The 24832-nt window shown below is 38.7% G+C and overlaps 1 protein-coding gene across 6 annotated transcripts in view; it reads right to left on the bottom strand.

Moving 5' to 3' along the window:
• The window catches only part of LOC127644593 (E3 ubiquitin-protein ligase mib1), an 86672-nt gene that overhangs the window by 49499 nt on the left and 12341 nt on the right, over positions 1 to 24832 (bottom strand). For all 6 annotated transcript variants that reach the window (XM_052127840.1, XM_052127841.1, XM_052127842.1 and 3 more), the window contains exons 4-12: positions 24290 to 24394; positions 23664 to 23730; positions 21831 to 22035; positions 18174 to 18357; positions 16896 to 17040; positions 16164 to 16297; positions 11577 to 11684; positions 7871 to 8068; positions 7111 to 7262 (exon numbers count right to left, since the gene is read on the bottom strand). In XM_052127840.1, the coding sequence (XP_051983800.1) occupies positions 7111 to 7262; positions 7871 to 8068; positions 11577 to 11684; positions 16164 to 16297; positions 16896 to 17040; positions 18174 to 18357; positions 21831 to 22035; positions 23664 to 23730; positions 24290 to 24394 (1298 nt within the window). The remainder of the gene's footprint in view (positions 1 to 7110; positions 7263 to 7870; positions 8069 to 11576; positions 11685 to 16163; positions 16298 to 16895; positions 17041 to 18173; positions 18358 to 21830; positions 22036 to 23663; positions 23731 to 24289; positions 24395 to 24832) is intronic.

Genomic DNA, 24832 nt, shown 5'->3' with positions numbered 1-24832 from the left:
CTTTCCATTTTTGTGCACTGCTTGCTGTATGGTTTGCTTCTGTCACTTCTGTGTTCCCTCTTTCTCGCCATGAGTGACACCCACAGCAGATGCTGACATTATCAAATGCTCAGCTGCCGAACCTGGCTTTTGCCCTCTTATGGCCTGTGTATTTGGGGGCCTGTAACTAAGGGAGGGGGACCAGTGGTGTAAATAGAACTTTACTGACCCCGGTTTAATGAGTGCCATATTGAGTAGCAGTGATCCCTCACTTACACTCTCAGCAGGCTGCCTGCTAAAGAGCTAAAGAGGTTTTCTGCAAGGTTCTTTGCTGACCAACAGTCATAAACTGTGCCTTATGAAACAACGCTTAGCTTGTTTCAATCACTGTGCGCCACTAAAATGTTTTGTGGCCTAGCTTCTGCCTACAATTGCAACTGTCAAACCCGTAGGCTGGCAGGAAGTACAAATATCTTTATTTGTTATTTCAACAGCAACACAGGAGCAGTCTCTGAGGAGCTTTACTCTCCCCACCCCACACTCTGTTATAGAATTAAGGGGGTAAATTCACAAAGTTCTGGAATGTATCAGAGGATGACTGAATCCTTTGAAAATCTAGAAAGTGACATCTTCAAAAAGCAGCACATCCTGACATCTTAATCGCCCATGCGACAGTCTGCCCTCACCTGGCTTAATCCATCAGCTGCTGTAATTGCTACAACATGCATGGACACTTGACTCAAGTGCCGCACAATGGATTATTATCTTTATGGTGCAGTACAATTCCCCTTTTTGCTTTTTTATCAAGAGAAAGAAACACTGTGATTATAGTGGAGTGTAATGAAGGTTATTTGATAAAGGGTGCAAGAGCGCAAAGAAACATTTCTTGGTGATGACATGTATTGGAGTTTATAAGTCATAATTGGACGTTTTCTAACTAAACGCATCCTAGGGAGATTTCTTGTCATGTTTTACAAAGTTAGACAGCTTAAGGCTGTGATGCATGTCACAGAAGGCGTTTCATATCAGTCTCTTTGACAAGAACCACCATAATGCTTTGCTAAAGCTGGTAAAATGGAACCAAATCACTTCTTCAATGGATTTGGTCCCCTTCAACCAGCTGTTGCTATGCTTTGATGACAACATGAACAGTCTCTATCTTGTCTCATTTGCTTCTGCAGGAAATTGTGATAGATTTAATAAATTCATGTCATAATGACAAGGCTGCATTGAACAAATCTTAACATAATGTATTGTGATTGCCTTTTCTACAAGATGTATTCTATAAATGTATTTTATTACAAAGAAATAAACTTTTAAATGCCACAAAGAAAGATATCTTAATATTTCCTATCTGGTCTTAAAACATAAAAGCAAAGTTTTCTTAAAGAATGGGTTAAACACCCAGGCTCGAAGCATCAGTCAAGGAGGCAAGGACAAAAATTGCTGAAAAGAATGTACTGTGATGCAATGGGGGTGTGAAGTTGGGATAAGCCAGCGGACTGATATCAACATATCTGAATATCTGGGAATACAAGAAAATGCAGAGGACGAAAGCAAAAGAAAGTGAGAGAAAAGGAGGGAGAGGGGGAGAGAAGTTGCAGCATGAGCTCAATGCGACACATGCAGGATCGGTAGCCTGTGTGCCTTGCGGTAACCCTCCTCTGGTTGCAGACAGGGGAGTGGAGATAAAAGCCAGATGCTTCAGAGTGTGGGGGGTTGTACACACAAATCATACACCGAGACAGTCCACCAATTATGGCCCGCTGGCACACTGACGCAGCGCAGGCATGCAGTGTGACCCTCCCTCTCCTCTGCATCAGAACAGCATCCTTCTCTCAGTCACATGGATGGCAACGCTGCATCATAATTTCCTCCATAATTCCTCTGATCTACCACCAAATCATGCTGAACCTGTGCTGCACCTCTATCCATATCACACAGCAGTTTATATACAGAAGCACTTGGTCAACAATATGCCCATTTAAAATATATATATACATATAAGGGAGTGTATATTTTACGTGCAGATCACAGTTTCTTTTTTTCTTCTAGATTTTCACTATTTTCATTCACATTTTAGGCTTTATTTTTTTCTTCTTTCACTTTAATAGCACTGCGGTGTGACAAAGCAATGTTTTTAAAAGTAAAAGTAGACAAGGGGGGCCTGGGTAGCTCAGAGATGTATTGACGTTGACTACCAACCCTGGATTCCGGTTGCTAGGGAGGGTTACAATTGTTTTGAATTATAGCATGTCACACTGCAGGACAAGGTTGTCAATGCTTGGAATTTCATGTCAACTGTCCACAGATCAAAAAAGACAACTAACTTGTTGCCCAAGTTTCTATCAATTAATCAGACTCATAATCAAGCTGGATTTTAGTGTTGTCAAAAGTACCGGTACTTCGGTACAAAGTCAGCAAAAAAAAATAAAAATGTGTTTCTGCAGTACCGAGCACTCAATCAGAGAACCTCACTATGTCTAACTGACACACGACTGCTTTCAAATGTTCAAACGCTTATTTGAACATGTGCTCTGTTACTCCATTTACACTAAAATGCACAAGTAATCAAATTAAAATTGTGATATGTCCTAGTGTGATTATTTAACTATGAAAGGATAAACGCCACAGAAAAACGGTTTTGAAAACATTGTTTATTTTTATCATTCCGTTTGGTGGCGCTAGTGTCGCAGGATTTACAAACTTCAGCTTTAATCATTGCGTACTTAATTGAGAAACACTTGAAGGATGTCTGTGGTATTGAAATTTGTATCGAGAACCATGAAATGTAACCGTTTTCAGTACCGACTACCGAAATGTTGGTATCATGACAACAATGCTGGATTTACATTGTAGCCAAAAAGACAGCACAAATTCTCAACTGCAGAAAAGTGGCAATGCACCTGACAATCTGGCAACACAAGGCAAAAAAGCCCATCATATTTTGCACTGTTTATTTGCTTTCAAATTCAACCACTTTTCTATAGACGCATAAAACATCCCACTAACCAATACTTTAAATTAAAAAACATACCTTTTTTCAACAGCTTGCCGATTATATCAGATGTGGCTAGTAACAAACGTTCAAAATAAGTAGCTGTAAGTGTTTTGTGGTGGCACACAGCAGTGCATATAAGGGTGGGACTCCATGTGGTGATTAACAAACAGGTTGGATCATTTGTACTGTATTAATAGGGGTTGTGCAGTGGCTGCTTCTGCAGGCCCTGTTTGTGGAGTTTGTTATGAGTCGTGGGCTATTAATCGTACTGTTTACAGTGCTGGAGCACAACTACCTCCCAGCAGCCATCCAGAGAGCCACTGAGAGGAACCAGTCCTGCTCTCAGCCTGGAACTGTCATAAACACACAAGAACAGAAAAACACAAGCACCTCCAACATCCACAAGGTGCAAACTCACAATGTATAGATGGTTATTATAGGAGGCATATTCAATAAAAGCATTCCCTTGAGATGTAAATCAAAGCAATGAGCCACGAAATGTGGTCCGGTTCAGGGATTTGACCACAGGTAAGGGGTATTCTCATGTACGCCTCAATTTTACCTGTGGTAAAATCACTGTAATAGACAGACTTAAGCGGCTTATTGCTTTAATAAAAAGCCAGCAAAAGCAATAAACGGTTCAATAAACAGTGCAGTTAATCATTAATAATAATCGTCGAGATAAACAATCTTCCAACAAGTAAGTTCGCTGTCCTAAGTGCATGAGTTTGCCGTTGCCACGCAATGTAGAAACTTACACAAAATATGCGGTCACAGGTTTATCTACATTTTACAACGGCTTTCAACACAGCTTATCCAATCAGAATTAATAGTGGGAACTGTCCGTTTAAAATGAAATAAAAAAAATTACATTTGAGAGCTTATGTAAAAGCATTGTTTAATTCTTGTGATCAAATTCAATAGCAGGCTACTGTTTTCATATTTACTGGGTTAGTTAATAATATTTACAGAAATATTATGAAATAGTGGACAATTCGGATTGTAACATTACAAAGGAATGATAAGCCATGAACTTTTGTTACAACCAATTAACCTATGCTATACCATTATAGGAGCATAGGAGTCATTTGTGATTACTGGATTTTTAAAACATGTATTATATAATCACAGGGGCAGACTGGAATGAATAGATGTCAATGATTAAACTTTTTAGTGTACAAATGTCTTGAGATTTGAATGTGGCTCAGTGGGTTAATTACTCAAAGACCAATATCAAGTCAATTAAACACTGTAGAGTATAACTAGACAAAGATTTTACAAAATATTTCCAATGAGGTTTAGGGCTTTATTTTTGTGACTGTGCGAAACACAGCGCAACGACCATGCGCAATGCCTTGTTTAATTTTTGTTAGAGCGTTAATTCTAAAGGCAATTTTCGTGCCAGCTCAAGTGAGCGTGGGTGGGAGTGTCTGCGCTACTTGTGGTGTACTGTATGTTAACAAAGCTGCACAAAGTGTAATTTGAACTTTTTCTGAGAAATAGGTAATTGTGCTAAGATGTTTCAGCGGGATATCTATTCTCAGTGCAAAGTCTAAACTCGGTTCCTGCATTTTTAGTTTAGAGATTCCACCAGCAGTTGTTAATAAATGTAATGTCCAAAGTCTGAAAATATAGTGGCATATCAAATTATGTCCCTGACAATTACTGTTGTAACCATTTAAATGGAACAAGAAATTATGTGAGATTTGTGTTAAACTTTCTAGAGGTCATGGTTTATTTTTCTGTTATAATTTTATTGTGTTTATACTTACAATTGTATTTATGATTAATTTGTATTGGTATTGTTCCACCTGTTTTCATAGAGTGATTTTTAAGTCACTGCAAAAGGGGCCGGTGGATGAAATTAGATAGGGTAAAATGTTTGGATTTAGGGAGGTGGTTAAATAATTTTTTGACCTTAAGGGGTACAACAGCTGGTTGAGGATACTGCCCTAGTGACAAGTTGTTGTACCCCTAAAGGTAAAATATTTAGCAAATGTTTTATGACAGTGCACTTTGTTATTTTAATTATATTTTAATTTGGGTTAAAATGTAATTTGAATTTAGAAATATCTTTGGTTTAAGTTTTTCATGTTTCATATTTAAATTCTTAAAGCAAAATCGTCTTTTATTCTAAAGCGTGTGGAAAAAAAATACATCTGTGTCACTACAAATATGCCACACATATAACAAAGATGCAGTTTATGCTCAAAATAACATCTATATTTCTATTCTTCTAATTTATTGCATACAGCCCATTTACAATAAAAGATTCTTATGAATGTGCTGTCTTTGTTTATATCACTGGTGCTTGGGGGAATGGATTATATACTGTAACAGGATGTGGACTGTGCAATAACCAAAGAACCTTTAGAATTAAATTGTACTTGACCCAGTCCATTAGCGCTTTGAGAGCGCAATTAATCCAATCTCACTTGCACCAAGACTTGGCGCATGCTTGCATGAAAAAAACAAAACTTCATCGCCATGCCCATGCCAACTGACTATCAAAACTATCAGGATTAAACATTTACTGCAACTAAGTATCATGCAGTCTACTACTAATATTTACAATAGTACACTGGATTACAGCCACCAGGTTGGCTTTTCATAACCAGTTATGCCCAAAGCATACTTCGATTTTGACAAATGCTCACTGTCTGTGTAGTCAACCGTGAGCCAGTCAAAGTATACTCCATCTGACAGTGCGCGCATACATAGGCATTTGGCGCATGCACGCTATGACTGTACGAGACACTGTACTACTTCTCTTAAGGAGTTTAGACCCATAAAGATACCTTTATAGCCTTTCAGACTCGAGTAATACAACTGCAGGTATGTCCAGACCTCCTCACATACGTTTTTGACGTGCACTGTTGACGTTTTTACCTTTGTCTCCTGTTGTTTTCCAGTGATGACATCTTCTAGCACATATTTATGACAACAATGGCTCAAATATGAGTGTTGCCACTATTAGGATCCACTAATTAGTGCAAATAATTCCAGGCGTGTGTGCATTCTGTGCGTTCAAAGACGCACGGTAAGAAAAAATGGGCTGTGTGTGTTCAATGCTTGTGCACTCTGCTGCTGACAAGAATTAATAAATATTAATTCGCGTCTGAACAAAGTATGCTTTGGGCTTTATACTGCAAAGGCCAAGAGGGACACAAGCTCAGCAGAAGCCCTCAATCCTAGCAAGTGCCTTCTCAGAGCAAGTTTATTTTAAAGGGTTGGAACTAAACGTGGCTTGGGCACAGGCAAGAGTGCTGCTCAAAACAGATTGCAGCAGTGGGAGCTCAAGCGAGAAACACAAGTAAATGGTGAGCTGGAGGAGAGATATATATCTCAAGGACTTTCTGATGGTAAAGGAACTGGTTCTACACCCAAGAAAGGCTCTACTGTTCAACTAGTCATAAATACAGACTCTGGCATTTCTTCATCCACACAGTCAATAAAAAGGATCCCCATGTTGCCACTGAGAGATTGAAGCCCAGATTGATAATTTTACAGACGGATTTAGAGCAATTTTGTTATAGCAAAAATGCAAAACAAAATGCAAAAAATATATAAATAAAAAATCAGCACTGTTCCAATTATGTAATTTGCAATGAATATTTAAATGTTGCTCATCCTATAAATAATACATCCTGGAAATGACGAGTATGAAAATAGTTAACATAGGCATCAGATATAATCTGACTGATTAAGTTGGCCATTTAGACTGCAGCTAGAGGAATTTGTGTCAGACAGAGAACTTAGTAGTGCCTCATAGCAGAGGACATGCAGAGGACTGCGAATAGGACATTTGCACGTTGATTTAGCAGAAAAATATCAGAACATAAAAACATCCAACCAGCCTGAAAGAGCAACATTGGCTCAAACCACTTGAGTTTGGGTGGGACTGTCTGTTTGTCCAAATAATAGAGGATGCGGAAACCTAAAGTTGAAACTACTTATTTCTGCTTCGAAACATTGAGCTCTTTCTACACATATGAAAATATGAACATAAACCATTTTAAACATTCACAATTACAGCTCACAATTACAGACCTGAAGCCCAATTTCAGCCTAAGTTATGACAGATCATATAAGGTATTCTATTAATATCAGTTGAATGAATGTAGCCGTACCTGGGATTCCCCCGCAGAGCTGCATGGTGAAGTGCATTGAAGCCATTATTGTTGGTAATGGTGACATCAGCACCTGCTTCCAGGAGCACAGAAAGCATGTCATCCCTCTTCTTGCTGATGGCATCATGCAGAGGTGTGTCTCCCTCTGAGTCCTACAGAGGGCAGCACCAAGTTACACACTCATTGCATATATGGTGGAATGCTTATAATTAAATAGCAAGTTTATTAAAGGTGATTCACAGAAAAAAGGCCATGCCTAGGACTAACTGGGGTGTTTCTTTTTGCAAGGGTGTGGCATGATGCACTGCTAAAATATACAAAATCATGTATACAGTAATGCATTTTCACTAGATTCATAGTAAAACAGCACTAGATTGTTCAATGCTAAATAGAGGGGAAAATGTTAGAAGTGCAGCAGGGTGTAAATTATCTGGAAAAGCACCTCTCTGTCGTCTATTTGACTAGTCAATAAACGGTATATTAAACAAATCCTTTTAAAATGGTAGCGGCGTAAGAAAAAGAGAAGTTCGGATAGGAGCTACAATTGAAACTTAAGACAGATCTGAGAATCTAAGAGTCCGCAGTGCTCAAGAACTTTAGAGGATTAGATCTACTGCTGATTCAAGCTATGAAATTATATAGGGTTCCCACATTTTTGACCAATCAATTTCCATGACTTCCAGTCATGTGTAAATGCCATATAAGAACCAAGAGGTATTGAGACACCAGAGATAAAAATACTAGATAAAAAATTGTTCACCTGCAAACTGGGGTGGCAGCCAAAGTCAAGTAAAGTCTTCACCACCTGTAGGTGGCCCTTGTTGACAGCGATGTGCAGGGGTGTCTGTCTGCGCTTGTTTCTGGCATTCAGGTCAGCCCCGCCTCGATGCAGCACCTCAATGACAGAGCCCTCGTCCCCAAAAGCTGCATGATGGACAGCTCGGTCTCCATCCTTATCCTGAAGGAGCCACACATCAATCACTGTCAGCATCTCCATTTAAACATGTCGAGACTTTAAGTCCAGTATCTAGCTAAAGAGCTTTTAGAAGTCTGACTGGCCAAGAAATGAAAAATGCTGAGGAATGTTTATAGACACGCAGCCTTTACTGAAGCAACCTTATAATTATTCAAATCTTCTGGCTAATTAATCAGAGGTTAAAAGTGATTTGCAGCCATAAATTAGACTTGGCTTAATAATGTATTCAGTCCTCCAGCTGATGGTGGCAATAAGTCTAGACTGTTTTTCTGCAGTGAATCACAATATTTCATCATAAAAAGTGAAACTTATGATAAAACAAACACCCTTTAAAAATGGAAGACAACTGTCCATTATAAGGGCAAGAATTCACTCACAGGCAGAATGTAAGAGTAAAAATTATGGTAAAATCCCCATTGTGTAGTCATATATGTAATGCTATTCGATTACTTTAATTTTCCTTCACACGGTCTGACTTTGGCACCTCCTGTTGCCTTTTTTGATAGACTATTATAAAAATAAATACAAATAAATTTGATTTCCAACCATGTTACGCACCTGACTATTTTTCAGCTTCATGGCTCTCTGCGATTTTATCAATTATTTTGCTGTCAAACTAAATTTTTAACAGACAACAGCGATAAAATGGAAAAACAAATCTATTTTGTGTAGGGCTGCAATCAAAGCTAATAGCATTCACAATCAGATGATTGATCTTCTCCACAGCATCAGGCTCTTTTCTGCCTCTGAAATACAGGTGAAACTCGAAAAATTAGAATATCGTGCAAAAGTTCATTAATTTCAGTAATTCAACTTAAAAGGTGAAACTAATATATTATATAGACTCATTACAAGCAAAGTAAGATATTTCAAGCCTTTATTTGATATAATTTTGATGATTATGGCTTACAGCTTATGAAAACCCCAAATTCAGAATCTCAGAAAATTAGAATATTGTGAAAAGGTTCAGTATTGTAGGCTCAAAGTGTCACACTCTAATCAGCTAAACACCTGCAAAGGGTTCCTGAGCCTTTAAGGGGGCTTTCACACTAGCACTTTTGGTGCGCACCCCGGTTCGAATGACGTCAGAGTTCGATTCGTTTGGATGATGTGAACGCTGTCTTCCGAACTCGGGTGCGCACCTGCGAACTGTACTCGGGTCCGCTTAAAAAGGTGGTCTGGGTTACGGTTCATGTGAACTCCAGTACGGTTCGCTGCTGATATGAACGCAATCAAACCAAACCGCGGAAGTGAACCGCTATTGATGACGTATAATGTGGTCGTCAGTTTCACACGCGTCACTTTCAAAATGAGCGGAAAGGGTTTACTTTCGTGCGTGGTGCGTCGCGTGTGTATACACTTACCTTGACGAAAAGCAGGATTGACGCACACGCACTGCAAGCAGAGAGATGATTTCTGCTTGCCTTCGCAAAACGTTGAAGTTGAAAACAAAACCAAAGGTTAAAAAAAAGAAGAACAAATGTGAACCGAGCAAGTCTATTCATTGAATTTTGAGGATTGTCAGGAAAAGGCCATTCAAATGTGTGGGGGAGCTTCACAAGAAGTGGACTGAGGCTGGAGTTACTGCATCAAGAGCCACCACACACAGACGGGTCCTGGACATGGGCTTCAAATGTCAAACGTCTTACCTGGGCTAAAGAAAAAAAGAACTGGTCTGTTGCTCAGTGGTCCAAAGTCCTCTTTTCTGATGAGAGCAAATTTTGCATCTCATTTGGAAACCAAGGTCCCAGAGTCTGAAGGAAGAATGGAGAGGCACACAATCCAAGATGCTTGAAGTCCAGTGTGAAGTTTCCACAGTCTGTGTTGGTTTGGGGAGCCATGTTATTGGCTGGTGTTGGTCCACTGTGCTTTATTAAGTCCAGAATCAACGCAGCCGTCTACAGGGACATTTTAGAGCACTTCATGCTTCCTTCAGCAGACAAGCTTTATGGAGATGCTGACTTCATTTTCCAGCAGGACTTGGCACCTGCCCACACTGCCAAAAGTACCAAAACCTGGTTCAATGACCATGGTATTACTGTGCTTGATTGGCCAGCAAACTCGCTTGACCTGAACCCCATAGAGAATCTATGGGGCATTGCTAAGAGAAAGATGAGAGACATGAGACCAAACAATGCAGAAGAGCTGAAGGCCGCTATTGAAGCATCTTGGTCTTGCATAACACCTCAGCAGTGCCACAGGCTGATAACATCCATGCCACGCCGCATTGAGGCAGTAATTAATGCAAAAGGGGCCCAAACCAAGTACTGAGTACATATGCATGATTATACTTTTCAGAGGGCCGACATTTCTGTATTTAAAATCCTTTTTTTTATTGATTTCATGTAATATTCTAATTTTCTGAGATTCTGAATTTGGGGTTTTCATAAGCTGTAAGCCATAATCATCAAAATTATATCAAATAAAGGCTTGAAATATCTTACTTTTCTTGTAATGAGTCTATATAATATATTAGTTTCACCTTTTAAGTTGAATTACTGAAATTAATGAACTTTTGTACGATATTCTAATTTTTCGAGTTTCACCTGTACCATGAGATGCTAGGACATAAATATTCCCGCTTGATTGTGAGTGGAGAACCCTTCACGTGGCTGGAATAACAATGCCAGCGTTCCAATCATCCCATTTTTTCTCTCTCTGCACATAAGTAAATAGAAATAGAAAAGCAGTAAATAGCTGACTGCATGTTAACGTTGACTTGCACTGATATGTAAATTGTATGTCTCGTCACTGTCATGACTGCTATGTTGCTCGGACCTGCACACAAGAATTTCACCTACTGTTGCACTTGTGTACATGGTAGTGTGACAATAAAGTGATTTGAGTTCAGTTAGTAACTGAGGATGAGTTCAGTTGACTCCTTTTGTTAATACGTCTCTTGAGGTACCAAAGGTCTTTTCTTTACAAACATAACATATTACAGTAATGAGTATCAATAAGAAAATATTTGTATTTAAATCTGCATAAATTGAGGACAGTACAGCAAATACTACTATGATGTATAAAATATTTTCTTGTATAAAAATGTTTTTTTGCATTAGAGTAACAAGAAAGAGATTTATTTGGATTATGATAATGATCCAGGGGGTGTGCTACATTATCATGAAACTAGTCACAATGTAAAACATCTTAAATGCTCCCATAATAGACTTATATAATTTAGACATGAAATAATTAAAAATAATAATCTTTTGATTTTGGAGTGAAATATAACACAACCCTTTTCATAAAGGATTTGCAAGATTCACCCTATGTGCTCCATGAGGTCTACTTACAAGAACTTCTGCTTGAGGGGACTGAACCACAAGTAACTGGATCTAAGTGGTTTAAGGTCAGAAGTTAATTGATAGAGAACCACAGTTTTCGCTCTTCTGAACTCAATAAACTTCAGAAGAAACACAGCCAATGGTGAGCTGAAGTGGTTAAGGAGTAAGAAACAGGAAGAGGTAATCGCTGATGTAGTACTTGCCTCAGCTTCCAGGTCTACATTATGTTTCAGCAGCAGTTTGAGGACATCCACATGGCCATTCTGGCTGGCCGCCTGCATGGCAGTGTGTCCTGCACACTGCCCATTCACCTGGAAACAAAAGATATGACATGTGTGCACCTCAGATTACATGTTTGCAGTGGTGTGTCATATTTGTAAGTAAGTACATTTTATTTATAAAGCACATTTCAATTCAGATTACACTAACCAAAGTGCTGTACAAAATCAATTATAAAATTAATTAAAATGAAATAAAAAGATAACAATTAGTAATCAACAAGTTAATAGCCAGGGAAGGCCAAAAATAAAAATGTGTCTTAAATCTAGATTTTAAAAGGTAGAGATTGAAGGAGCACACTTAAAATCAGGTGGCAATTGATTCCATAAGCATGGAGCAGCAACTGCAAAGGCTCCGTCACCTTTTAATTTAAGACGTGACCATGGGACATAAAGGAGAGCTTTATTGGCAGACCTGAGAGACTTAGGAGATGAATGCAAATAAATAAGGTCAGAAATATAAGACGGGGCTTGTCGATTAAGAGCTTTAAAAACAATCAGCAAAATCTTGAATTGAATTCTAAAAAAGACCAGAAGCCAAATGAAGAGAAGCTAGAATTGGAGTGATATGATCAAAAAAAATTTTTAAACCATCTGCAGACACGCCGGTTAAGATTGGGGAAGACCAAGGTATAGAGAATTACAATAGTACAGGTGTGATGTAATAAATACATTAATTACTTTTTCCAGATCTTGAAAGGAAAGTGACGATTTAAGTCTGGAGATGACTCTCAACTGGTAATAGCTGTTTTTAACAACTGAGCTCATTTGTTTTTCAAGACAAAGCACAGAGTCAAAGATAACACCTACATTTTTTGCATGTGACTTAACATACGTAGTGAGATTGTCTAAGTAACTAACTATAGAGCTTCAAGTTTTAGAGGGACCAAATATAATCACCTCAGTTTTATCACTGTTGAGCTGGAGAAAGTTATTTGCCATCCTCATTAAATATCCTCAAGACAGTTCATGAGAGGCTGCAAGGTCTGCCTAGGGAATTTTAATGACTAGAGAGTCAGGACCTCAATTTAACATCTCATCCGAAGGACGGTTCTTTTTTACAGTATAGTGTCCCAGTAACTAAACTGGGGCATTAGGACCCACACAAACAGCACAGACTCTGCTGGCCTCCCTAATACCTCTTCCAGCAGCAACCTTAGTTTTCCCCAGAAGGTCTCCTATCCAGGTGCTGGCAAGGCTCAACCCTGCTTAGCTTCAGTGGGCAACCGGTCTTGAGCTACAGGTGATATGGCTGCTGATAATGCTGGTAATGTCTGCGAGCAAGATTATGTGAGTTTATTAGTGTCTGTGTGTGATCTGCAGCATTGCGGTAGGTTAAACCACTGTGTAAGGGCATTAATATTAATGCTGGAGCCCCTGGAGTATTTGCAGGACATGTCTTGTCCTGCAGAGCATATCATTTGGCCAGCCATCCAAGACAATCTCTGACTTCCCCCTCGCTCTCTCTCCCTCTCTCTCTCTCTCTCTCTGAAAACCTGAAAATAAGTTTTTCCTATAAAGAGTATTTTGAGTGCATGAAAAATAGAAAAGGGGGTCCTGCCCCCTCAGCAGAACGGGGTGTATGACTACAAAATAGGCTAGGGGGTTTTCTGATTTCTCAGCATCTACAGCCACTTTTCCACCATCAGGCCAAACTATTAATGCAATCGAATCATGTTCTGTACCGATACAGGCTTGTTGACATGACTATGAATTTTGTTTCCTTTGTGGTGCTGCGAAATCGGAATGAAAACTAACTGATGGTGCAAGTGACCAATCGTAAGTCATCAAGACAGTAAAGCCATTCCACCAGCACGATTCTCTGTACTGAGTACAGTTAGCTAACTGTGATGACAAATCAGGGCATAGAATGGTTTGTAATTGTACCATGCTCAAGAGAAAATGCTACTGGTATCTTTACTCACAGTGCTCAGAACCTATGGGGGTAAAGCAGCTTAAATCAATCCATGTATCATTTCAAACAGAATGGTTATCTGTCAAACTGATAAGCAAATCGAAGCCAGGGTTTGCACCATTTTGACTGAAGAATCCGATTACTTTTCCAGCCATTCATGATTATTGGATATGGATTTTTTTTAATAATTTAAAATTGTGCAGTTTAACAATGGTAATGTGGTAGGACCTTCAAAAAAACCTTGAGACATTTCTGAAAAAGAGGAAGTGGTCTAGTGATGTTCATTCTGACTTTCCAAAAAATGCGCTATACAAGTCTTGGCTCTTCAAACCTCAAAACCAAGCTGTGTAAAAAGGTGATTTTAAGAGTAAGCAGATGAAAAGGGAAACATCATAGATCAGGAAAAACCTATTTGTAAACTGTGCTTTTACAATTTTCTGACGAAAGGAGGAAACAAATCAAACTTAATAAAGCACCTGAAATACAGACGCCCGGATTTATTCAAGCAAATAAAGCAGGTGAGTTTAAAAGCATATTATCATTTGCATTAGGGCTGAAACGTTTAGTCGACATTATTGACAACATCGGAAAAACAATTGTTGAGAAAATTTTTCGTTGTCTAATAGTCGTTTGATCTCATTTAACGCAACATGAAATCACATTAAACTGTAATGAAGCGTGAGAGCGGCACTGCAGTTCACACCTGACGGAAGAGAAGAATTACACAGATCACAGTCCAGATGCACTCTAAACTTTCACAGCTTCATCTTATGTAGATCCCAAAGTATTAGGGAATTATAAAAAAAAAATACATTCAGAAGCACTCTCATTATGGAATAAGCGGAGCCAGAGCTCTTTAAAGGAAACATGCGTTAAATGCAGTTATTTTAATGTGTTATAGCTTTATTAAAGTTCAAATAATACAGAAGCAGCTCATGTTAATAACTATAAACTCAGAAACTGGCATTTTTCTGTGTGGTCGGTGCCTCTTCTATGAGTTACGCGAATGTCATTCACTTCTTATAATGAAGAAAAATGGCAATATACTGCTTTTTTAATACGAGAGCACTTTGCATTAGTTTGGAAATTGTTTATTCATTCTATTGTATGCTTGTTTATTTAGTGTTTTTTAGTAATTGGTAAAAAAGTAAAAGTTTAAGCAAATCTTATAAGTGTTCAAAAATACTTTAAGCATACATTGCACAGTTTTGTTATAATTCAAAAATAATACATTTAACTTGAAGTGTTGCTCAATGGTATATTTTTGTTCTTAGTTCAGCTGTTAATTTGTTAACTTTGTTATTAAAAGAGTGTTGTTTAGTAACCTGTTTTTGTGTTTTGCTTTGGTAACTAAAATGGTAGCGAGTACCGTGAAATTTCACTGTATTGGTACCGACTACTGAAATTTTGGTACCGTGACATCATTAGTATGTATAGATGGTAGACTAACAGAGGAAGAGCACATGCTTCCTTTCTGGGAAAATGTTACTTGGCTGTAGGTAATTTATGCTGACCAGTGGCATTGCACAAACTTTTAGGTTCATAGATTTTCACAGAGAGCGAGGGAAATCTCAAACATGCAAGTGTAGCCATCAATCTTTGATTGTGCCTTTGATTTGATTTGCAAGAAAAAACTAAAGGTGCTTCAGTTCAAATTATACTACGAATTAGAAGCCATTCTAGAATCTCAATGCTTGTAGGCAGCAAGACACTAAAACTGATTAAAGCACTAACTGTTAACATAAGTTCTTAATTCTCAAGCACTTATTGCACTTTCCAAATGTAATTATTACCACTCGAGAATTACCACCAATTTGATAACATTTAATAGGGTGTTATGACAAGGCAACCACAGAATATGAACTTGTCACATTTTTGCAGCTGATTGTAGGGAAATGTGGTAAAATCTTTTCTTTCTGGTAACTCAAAGCATTATAAATGTGGCAAAAATATTTAAAGAAATATTTCAGGTTCAAAACAAGTTAAGATCGACAGCGTTTGTGGCATAATGTTGATTAACACAAACATTTATTTGTTAAAGTGAGGCACTTACATTTTTTTTACATTAAAATACTCACTGTTTCAAAAGTACAGCCACAAGATATAAACAATATGCATGTGAATTTAGTGATGATAATATCACTTAATACATTTTCTGTGTAAAGTTTTGTTGAAAATTTAATTTCTACAAACCCAAAAATGACAATTCAAACAACTTAAAAGGCTCAAATAAGACTAATAAAGTGCTTTTATAAAAGCTTCAAATTTCTGCCTTTAAACCCTCCAAAAATTGGACACATTCACTTCCATTGTACGTGCATCATTGTAACCTCAGTTTTTACTTTTTTTAAAGAAAAGGCAGGACAAGTCAAAATAAATTATTGTGGTAATCAACATTATGCCACAAACACTGTTGACTGAGATTAAATGTTCCTTTAAGAAACAAACATGCAATAGGTCATGGATGTGTAGAGCATCGTAAAACTGTAAACAAATGTTATAGACATGACATCTGTGCAACCTGTGGAATATGCTTTAAGATAAAGAGCAAGAGCTGGTTCCCAAGTATCAGGCATGTGTTTCAGCAGAGCTCTTACGTCTACATCTGGTCTCTTCAGAATGTCCTCCACTTTGGCCAAGTCACCATTGGCCGCAGCCTTCACAAGCTCTTCATTAATATCTCCAGACTCCTGTGTCTCAAAGAGCTTCTTGAGGAGCTGAGACAGACGCTCTGCAGGCACAGAAGGACTTTCTGTCAATACTGCTGTAGTTCTGTCAATACTGTACTGCACAGTAACTGATGGGAGGTAAACAGTTGCTTTGTTGACTATGAGCACCATTGAAATTTAGGGTATATTGATCCTCTGGCAAATTAATTAATATCACAGTATCTTGAAATGTAATTACTTAGAAGGATGTGAAGAAACACTTGTGGTTGGTTGGTTTTGTGTGTGTGTGTGTGTGTGTGTGTGTGTGTGTGTGTGTGTGTGTGTGTGAGCGTGTATTTATCACTTTGTGGGGACCAAATGTCCCCATAAGGATAGTAAAACCCGAAATTTTTGACCTTGTGGGGACATTTTGTCAGTCCCCATGAGGAAAACAGCTTATAAATCATACTAAATTATGTTTTTTGAAAATGTAAAAATGCAGAATGTTTTCTGTGAGGGTTAGGTTTAGGGGTAGGGTTAGGTTTAGGGGATAGAATATAAAGTTTGTACAGTATAAAAACCATTATGTCTATGGAAAGTCCCCATAAAACATGGAAACACAACGTGTGTGTGTGTGTGTGTGTGTGTGTGTGTGTGTGTGTGTGTGTGTGTGTGTAATACCTCCAGAGGCATTGGTAACAGCAGAGCCAGCAGGAGCCACTTTAGTGACAGCGGCTGGATTGTACGTCCAGGAAGTCCCGCACACCTCTACTTTCAGGTCACTGTCAGAATAGATCTGCTGCACTCTGCCCACCTTCCCAAGGGTCTGCACATAAGAAAAAAAGGACATCTGAGTGTGTCTGCCCTACAACTAGATCTACTGCATTTAACCCACTTTTGTTGCCCTCCAAGGTCAAAAAGCAACAGCTAGAGCACTGCACAAGCATGCGTATTTGTTGGTGCACAGGTACCAACACCCTTCTGAGAGCACCATCCTAAGCACCGTCAAGGGGAAATAACGAGAAGTGTTGGTCAGAGGAGAAAAATCAATAAGTGTAAGTTTGGCTTTTAAAATTAAGATTGGCTCATTTAAAAAGAATACCCCAAGGCTCCTAAACTTGCAGGACCATTTCTCATCTCTGTTGCTCATAACTGAAGCTACTGGAATTCTATTAAGCGTTGTCAATTGTGGTAAACAAAAGGGAGGTGTTCCAAGAAATATAAACCAAATGAGCCACTCTGAGCATTTGTTCACTGCTCTAAGGGGCAGAGATGCTTGAAACTGCCTGTAGATAAAATAAAGCAACTGTGCTATTGCTAGCGGGTTGCCAATGGCTGCAATTTAATGGTCATCAGCCTTTTAAACTCAGTCACAGCAGGTCTTTATAAACAATGATGAGGTCTCATCAATACTGGTTTTACTGACCACTATATATGTGGGCAAAATAGAGAAATTTAACATGTTTAGAAGCAGTAAATGTCTTTTTACTGGATATTGACCAATGGAGATCCCTCCTGCGTATTGTGAAACCCAGCAATTTAAAATACTTTTATTAGCTTTTAATTTCTTGGAGACGTTTCAAGTAGAGTGGGGTCAAATGTGTTGGTAAAAGAATAGGTCTCACTGATTCCCATCCCAGAAGTATCCAACACTATTTTTGTGAGTCGAAGCTTTGGGCAAGTCAAAGCTATGGTATTCATATTGGTGACATAAGTTCAAAACTGGCTCACAACATTCCCGATTCCATTCTCCCTCTCCTCAACATTTCCTGTCACCTCTCTACACTCCTTTCCATAAGAGGAAAAAGGCCAATATATAAAAATAAAATAACAAAACAAGTGTTGTTATAACTCCTAATTAAAATGTTATGACTCGTTTGAGTTAGACTGAACAGGAAAAAAAAAAGACATGAGGACTGATCATTCATAGAAACCATGTCAGATGTAGGTGATGCTCACTGGCAGCATAGCTTCCGCCCATTCTCCATGACCTCTCTGGAGCAATTTGATTCGGTCGATGTCATAACAGATCTGGACCAGGTCTCCCACCAAAAACTGAGAGCTGCCTCCCTCTGCACCGGCTGCTACTTCTCCACTACGCACCACGTTTGCCTTGGTAAGTACCGCTGGGTTAAACGTCCACCTAGATTACATAAAGATTCAGAGTTACAACACAAAGGCAACATTCTGTACCAGTGGTACATTAGTCATGCAAGCAACTTCTGCATGACACTCAAACCAGCAAACTAGGGGTTGAAAAAAAAAAATAAATAAATAATATATATATATATATATATATATATATATATATTCTGTTACAAATCACGAATCTTGAGGCCCACAAAATAGTCTTTTTTTTTTCTTCTTTTTTTACATATAAGGTTTCTATACATCCTCATTTAAGGCAGACTAAGGAAGCTTGGCTGCAGCCTCGTTAGGCTGCACCATTAAAGTCTCAATTGTGAGCAGACTTGGAAGGTAGCCTCATTTCACAGCCTTCTTTGCCATATTTTATAGCAGGGGTCGGAAACCCATGGCTTGCCCAGTCTCTCACCATTCACCAACACATGAACATTTAAAAATTTCTAGAGATACTTTTCCAACAGAAAGTGTAGGTGCGATTGCAAAGCTTGAAGTCAATGACAATGTTTTGATTTTCTTTCTCCCGAATTTCACAGCCTACTTCTGGTGAACAAGGTTTGAAATGAACACCCGCCGAATGCAGATTTTTCATGCAGAGTATTTTGTTGATGTACCAGCCACTGTGGAAGGCCACCTGTAAGACTTCTCGGGGAGATTTATAACAAGAAACTAGACACAAAGACGCACGTTTGACAAAACGTGATTATATTTTGATGAACAGACAAAAGAAAAGCTGCCTATGCCCATCTGATTTGATGTGCGCTGTGAGCTCTGAGTGCAATGAAAGCGCTTCTCCTTTCGGGGACTCGTTTCTAAAAAACTATTGATCTTAGCTGTTAAGAGCATTTTCTACGAGCGATTTTATGAACGTTCATTATTTTTATGTGCAAACAGGGTGTGGTATAGGACCCGCAAAATGCGACGAGACTCGATCCAGTTCACGAGCTCCTCTCCAAATGAATTTCATGAACGAGTAATTTTGCTCATCTACCTGCAAAAGGTGTCTCGGAGTGACAGGTGACAAGAAATGCTGTTTGAAGTAACACAATTTATTATATTTTTAAGAACAGACAAAAGAAAAGCCTTCAATGCTCGTGTCTGATTCACTGTTCAGAGAAGTGCAACGGGACACTGTCTCGTGAAACAAATGCATGTAAAGAGTTATTACTCAATTTTCTCGGTTTCATTCAACTGAAAAATGTTTGCAAGAATAATGTAATCTATGAAAATGCTGCAAATGATCTCCGATCATCTCATGAGGTACTGCGAGTTTAGTTCGCTCTTACACACTGTGAACGCAACTCTGCAGGTTCAGTAATACATACAGGTATCTTTGCATTAAATAAACAAAAGACGAAAGTGATTAAATCATAAGGTAATAAAAGACACGTTTTTCACTTTGTTTAAAGTGCAATTTGAATTTAGAAATGTCTTTTGTTCAAATTTTTCGTGTATCGATAAATCAATTTTTAAAGCATAATCAATAAAGCAAAAATATTCACTGACCTTGGGGATTTTAAATACGTCTCCTTACTGAAAAAAGGTTCTCGACTCCTGTTTTAGAAGATGCATTGGGTGTATCCTTTGTGGCCTTCAATCACCAACAATCCTTTGCACATGCCCCAAATTATTTTAAAAAAGGGTGGAAAAAGAGTTGCGTGACCGTGGAGGTGGAAATTTTTACGACGCTGCTTACTTATTTACATTTGTAAATAAATGCAAGTAGTTTAGACAATACAACAAATTAGAAGACACAAAGCACATAAAAATAAATACAATTAATAAAAGGGTAGTTACATTAATTTGAAAAGCTTTAGAAGTTGTATAGTTTTTACAAGTCTATGGTTCTATTTTGTCATATTTGAAAGGGTTTAAATATAAATTCTATGATCAGTGTTGCAAAATGTATTATTTTTTGAGTGACTCGAGCTTTGTGAATAAAACATTTAGCTAAAATAATTAAGGGATTAAAGACATATTTCTCGTTTTCTGAAGTATATGGGTTTTCTAAACAGAGTAAAATATCACAAAGTTTATGGTTCGCCATGCACACTTACTAGACTGTATCATTCTAGCAATGAGTTCTGATGAGTCCAGACTTCAGCCTCCGAAGGACTGGTCTAGGAAAAACACAGCCATACTACACTGCAGCCATACTACACTGCAGCCTCACTACACTGCAGCCTCACTACACTGCAGCCTCACTACACTGCAGCCTCACTACACTGCAGCCTCACTACACTGCAGCCTCACTACACTGCAGCCATACTACACTGCAGCCATACTACACTGCAGCCTCACTACACTGCAGCCTCACTACACTGCAGCCTCACTACACTGCAGCCTCACTACACTGCAGCCTCACTACACTGCAGCCATACTACACTGCAGCCATACTACACTGCAGCCTCACTACACTGCAGCCATACTACACTGCAGCCATACTACACTGCAGCCATACTACACTGCAGCCTCACTACATTGCAGCCTCACTACACTGCAGCCATACTACACTGCAGCCATACTACACTGCAGCCATACTACACTGCAGCCATACTACACTGCAGCCTCACTACACTGCAGCCTCACTACACTGCAGCCATACTACACTGCAGCCATACTACACTGCAGCCTCACTACACTGCAGCCTCACTACACTGCAGCCTCACTACACTGCAGCCTCACTACACTGCAGCCTCACTACACTGCAGCCATACTACACTGCAGCCTTACTACACTGCAGCCTTACTACACTGCAGCTTCACTACACTGCAGCCTCACTACACTGCAGCCTCACTACACTGCAGCCTCACTACACTGCAGCCATACTACACTGCAGCCTTACTACACTGCAGCCTTACTACACTGCAACCTTCCATTTAAGAAGCACCCCAACTGTGCAGTCTTTAAAAATAAAATAAAATCTCTCTCTCGGCCTCTCTTGCCTGCTCCTTGCTTTCTGCGCATGAAGCTGCGCACTGTATGTGTGTGGGCAAAATGTCACCAGATGTGCTCTGCGCTATCAACCAGAATCATAAATAACATAATTTGCGAAAAATAAATTTGACTTTGAAATAAACTACTTATCAGGGAAATGTAAACTAATAGGATGGATAAAATAGACCATGATTAACATTTTAGAACCCTTTCCTCTGATATTTGTAGTGCAATCTCTGTACTTGACCTGTAAAGCTGGTACTTCAATGCTAAAACATTCAGAAAATACAAAAACAGAACACAGATCAGGCCATGTGAAAGGTGAAACAAGTGTCTACATTCTCTTTTTTTAAGATTTACACATTTCAAATGTATACATATATTATGCATTTTTAAATATATATATATATATTAGTTGTTACAATAAATATAATATATTAAGTATATTAAATACAATGCATTAAATACATCAGTGGCATTACCAAGAATTTAATAGGATGGAGATAAACAGACTTTCAGAGGTGCTGAGTCTCTGACCTGTTTCCACTAGGATACTGAACCACAATGTCATGGTCTTCATCAATGCCACACACTGTGCCTGTAGTGGTGAGCGTTTCAAACATTCCATCGGTCCAGCCTCCGTGACCATGCTGCAGCGACTGAACGATCTCTAGGTCCAGATCAATGTTGACTAAGTCTCCAATTTGCAGGCCTCCTGGGTTCCTGTTGCCATTCTGTTCACCTAGAGGAAACAGATAAAGTGTGAGATGATATTAAAGCATTTCTTTTTGGTCTCCCACAGTGAAAAACACTGAACAGAATTTATGCAAATTGCTGTGTAACAAATCAGACCACACGGTACAAATGAAAATGACACCAATCACAAAATTAACAAGGAGACTTCAATTTGGCTGATTTGCATATAGTTGTTAATGGGTTTTTACTGGGATATGCACAGTTACCATTTGTAACATTCGGTTAACCGCAAGGTTTCATGAATGGTTAATCAGTTTTTCATATAGAGTTTGGACACAGGAATAAAGGGTGTTTATGTTGTAATGGAATTTCCTTAAACAGCAGCAAAAAAAAGTGCACAGTGAGCTATGAGTCTAAACAGCAAAATACATACATCTTCAAATGATAAATCTAACATTAAAGTCAAACAAAAATAATCAAACATTCACTGCCAGTAGCCTGTATGCGTTCTGCATGGGCAGCTTCACATTTCTGTGGGGGAGAGAACACAAGTATTGTCATGTGTGTGTGTGGAGTCCCACTGCTGCTGGTAAATAGCCTCTTCGGGGTACTATGATTTGTATATGGTTTAAAATCAAATTACATTGAACTTGTCTCATTATTGTACTAAATATGCACACTAGAGCAAAATCAAATCTTAGCAATCTTATCAAGCACTGAAACATTGCTCTGTTAAAAATAAACTGGAATCATCTTTAATGGTGTAACAAACATCTCTTCTTTACACTTCTTTAGAATGCATCACAATGAATGAAACAATGCAGGTGTTTCGAGATGCGTTTATACAAATTCAAGTCTTTTTAACTTTGCACGGTGTCTAAAATGTGCCAATTCTGCGCGAGGCACTGAAACAAAAAAGTGAGATTCAGCCAGCGCAACAGACAAAGACGCGCGCGCCTCAGGCACGTGTCAGTATCACTGATCTATAACAGAAAAACAGCACAGATGCACACAAAAGCATGTTTGAACAGCCCCTAACTCGCCCTATACTTGAACAACTGACCCAAACCCAACCGGAAAACCTGACACTTTGTCAGAACTTGTCAAGCTTGGATCCAGTAGAAGAACTCTTTTGCCTGTGTAGAATAACCAAATAGTGATTTTGATATTCGAATAGTGCCACATAGAACGGTTAACCGAATGTCGACAATCTGTGCACATCCCAAGTTTTTACTGGTGTATTTTTAATCCTTACTATTTTAATAATATTCTTAAGAAGGTTTTTTTTTATATTTATATTCATAAGTATATATAAAAAAGAGAGCTGTGCAAAGAAAGGGGGCAAGTCATATTGATGGAAGTTTACCAATGTCAAGTGCAAGTCATTTGAGTTCACTATTCTTGTATTGAACTTTAGGTTATTGGCAGGGATAGCAAAGAGTCAATTATGGACTGAAGCCAGAAGAGCTTTTAAACAGGAATGTGTCACTGTAGCTCATGTTTGAAAATCAGCCTTTCCATAGCATCTAGTGGATGCCTCTTACAGAATTCACTATATTAAGATAGATCAGACAACTTCACTTGGCCCATGGAGTTTAAATACGCTTTTATAAAACATATCATGAAGACATTTGTGTGATACATTCTGACAGTATTTGACTTTTAAGCACTTACCCAACACTGGACAATGGTCTCTGTAAAAAGCACCTCCTTTGGCATCTTGCACACATTTCAAATCAGACTAAAGAAAAAAGACAGCAAATTATGTCTGACACACTTCTTAAAAATGTTTTATTTGCCTAAAAGTTTCAAACAAATCAAGTCTAAACATTTAAACCCCTCTCTATGATGGTCGTCTGCTTTTTATGCTATTGATTCAGATCTAATTAATAATTCCAGTGGCAGATGAATGCGCACACCCTCTGGATATATTGCAATTACAGACAAAAGCCGCTACCCAAACACAAAATGATTGGCTGAAATTCAGATGTCGCAGAAATTCTTACAGCCAATGAATGAGGAGCCTATCACTTCAATGAACCAGGCACGCTTTCTACAGACCACTCCCCCTCCTCTCTTTGCCTTTGGCCTTCATGTTGAGTCCCTCTCTCTTGTGAAGAAAGAGAAAGGGAACAGACTTCTTTTATCATGTAGATAGCTCATCCAGCTTCCCCTCACAATAGCTGCCCTGCACATTTGAGTGATGGCGAGTATATGTGTGGTGCAGTGTGTGGGTGGCAGCACAAAGGCCAGCTAACTGCAGTATTTTGTGTTTGTGTGAGTATATAGTGGTGGCTCACCATGCCCTCAAATCCCACTCGGTAGAGGTTCTTGGCCCCGTTGTCCCAGAGGACGTAGGCTGCGCTGTGGGGGCTGGCAGCACTCCAATCCTGGATCTCTGTTACCTGAAACAGAGCAGGATGGTGAGGGAGATGAAAAAGAAAAGGAAGAGATGCAGACAAGACATTGTGTGTTATGAGTGTGTGAAGTGCTGAGAACTGTTTATCTTTGAAATGCAATTAGCATCTTAAATAAAGGTCAGTTCCTTATACAGGGCTTTGAAAAGGTAATTATGTATTTATTCAGAGCAGGGATCTAATCGCAATCCAGTCTTGTCTTAGACTTGTTCTATAAGCTTTTTAGCCAGAAACAACAGCCCGAAAACTTTCCTAAAGGTCAATTGAGTTTAATGATCCAGTGTAAAATATGCCATGATTTCATCTATGATGATGTACCAAAAGCAATTTCATCCATAAACTTTAACAAACACAGAAATATTATGCTCAATCGACAGCATTTGTGGCATAATATTGATTACCACAAAAATGACTTTTTACTTGCTC

The sequence above is a fragment of the Xyrauchen texanus genome, chromosome 6 (genome assembly GCF_025860055.1).
Source record: "Xyrauchen texanus isolate HMW12.3.18 chromosome 6, RBS_HiC_50CHRs, whole genome shotgun sequence".
Lineage (NCBI taxonomy): Eukaryota > Metazoa > Chordata > Actinopteri > Cypriniformes > Catostomidae > Xyrauchen > Xyrauchen texanus.
Note: the sequence above shows the minus strand (reverse complement) of the source record. Positions and strands in the feature narration are given on the sequence as shown.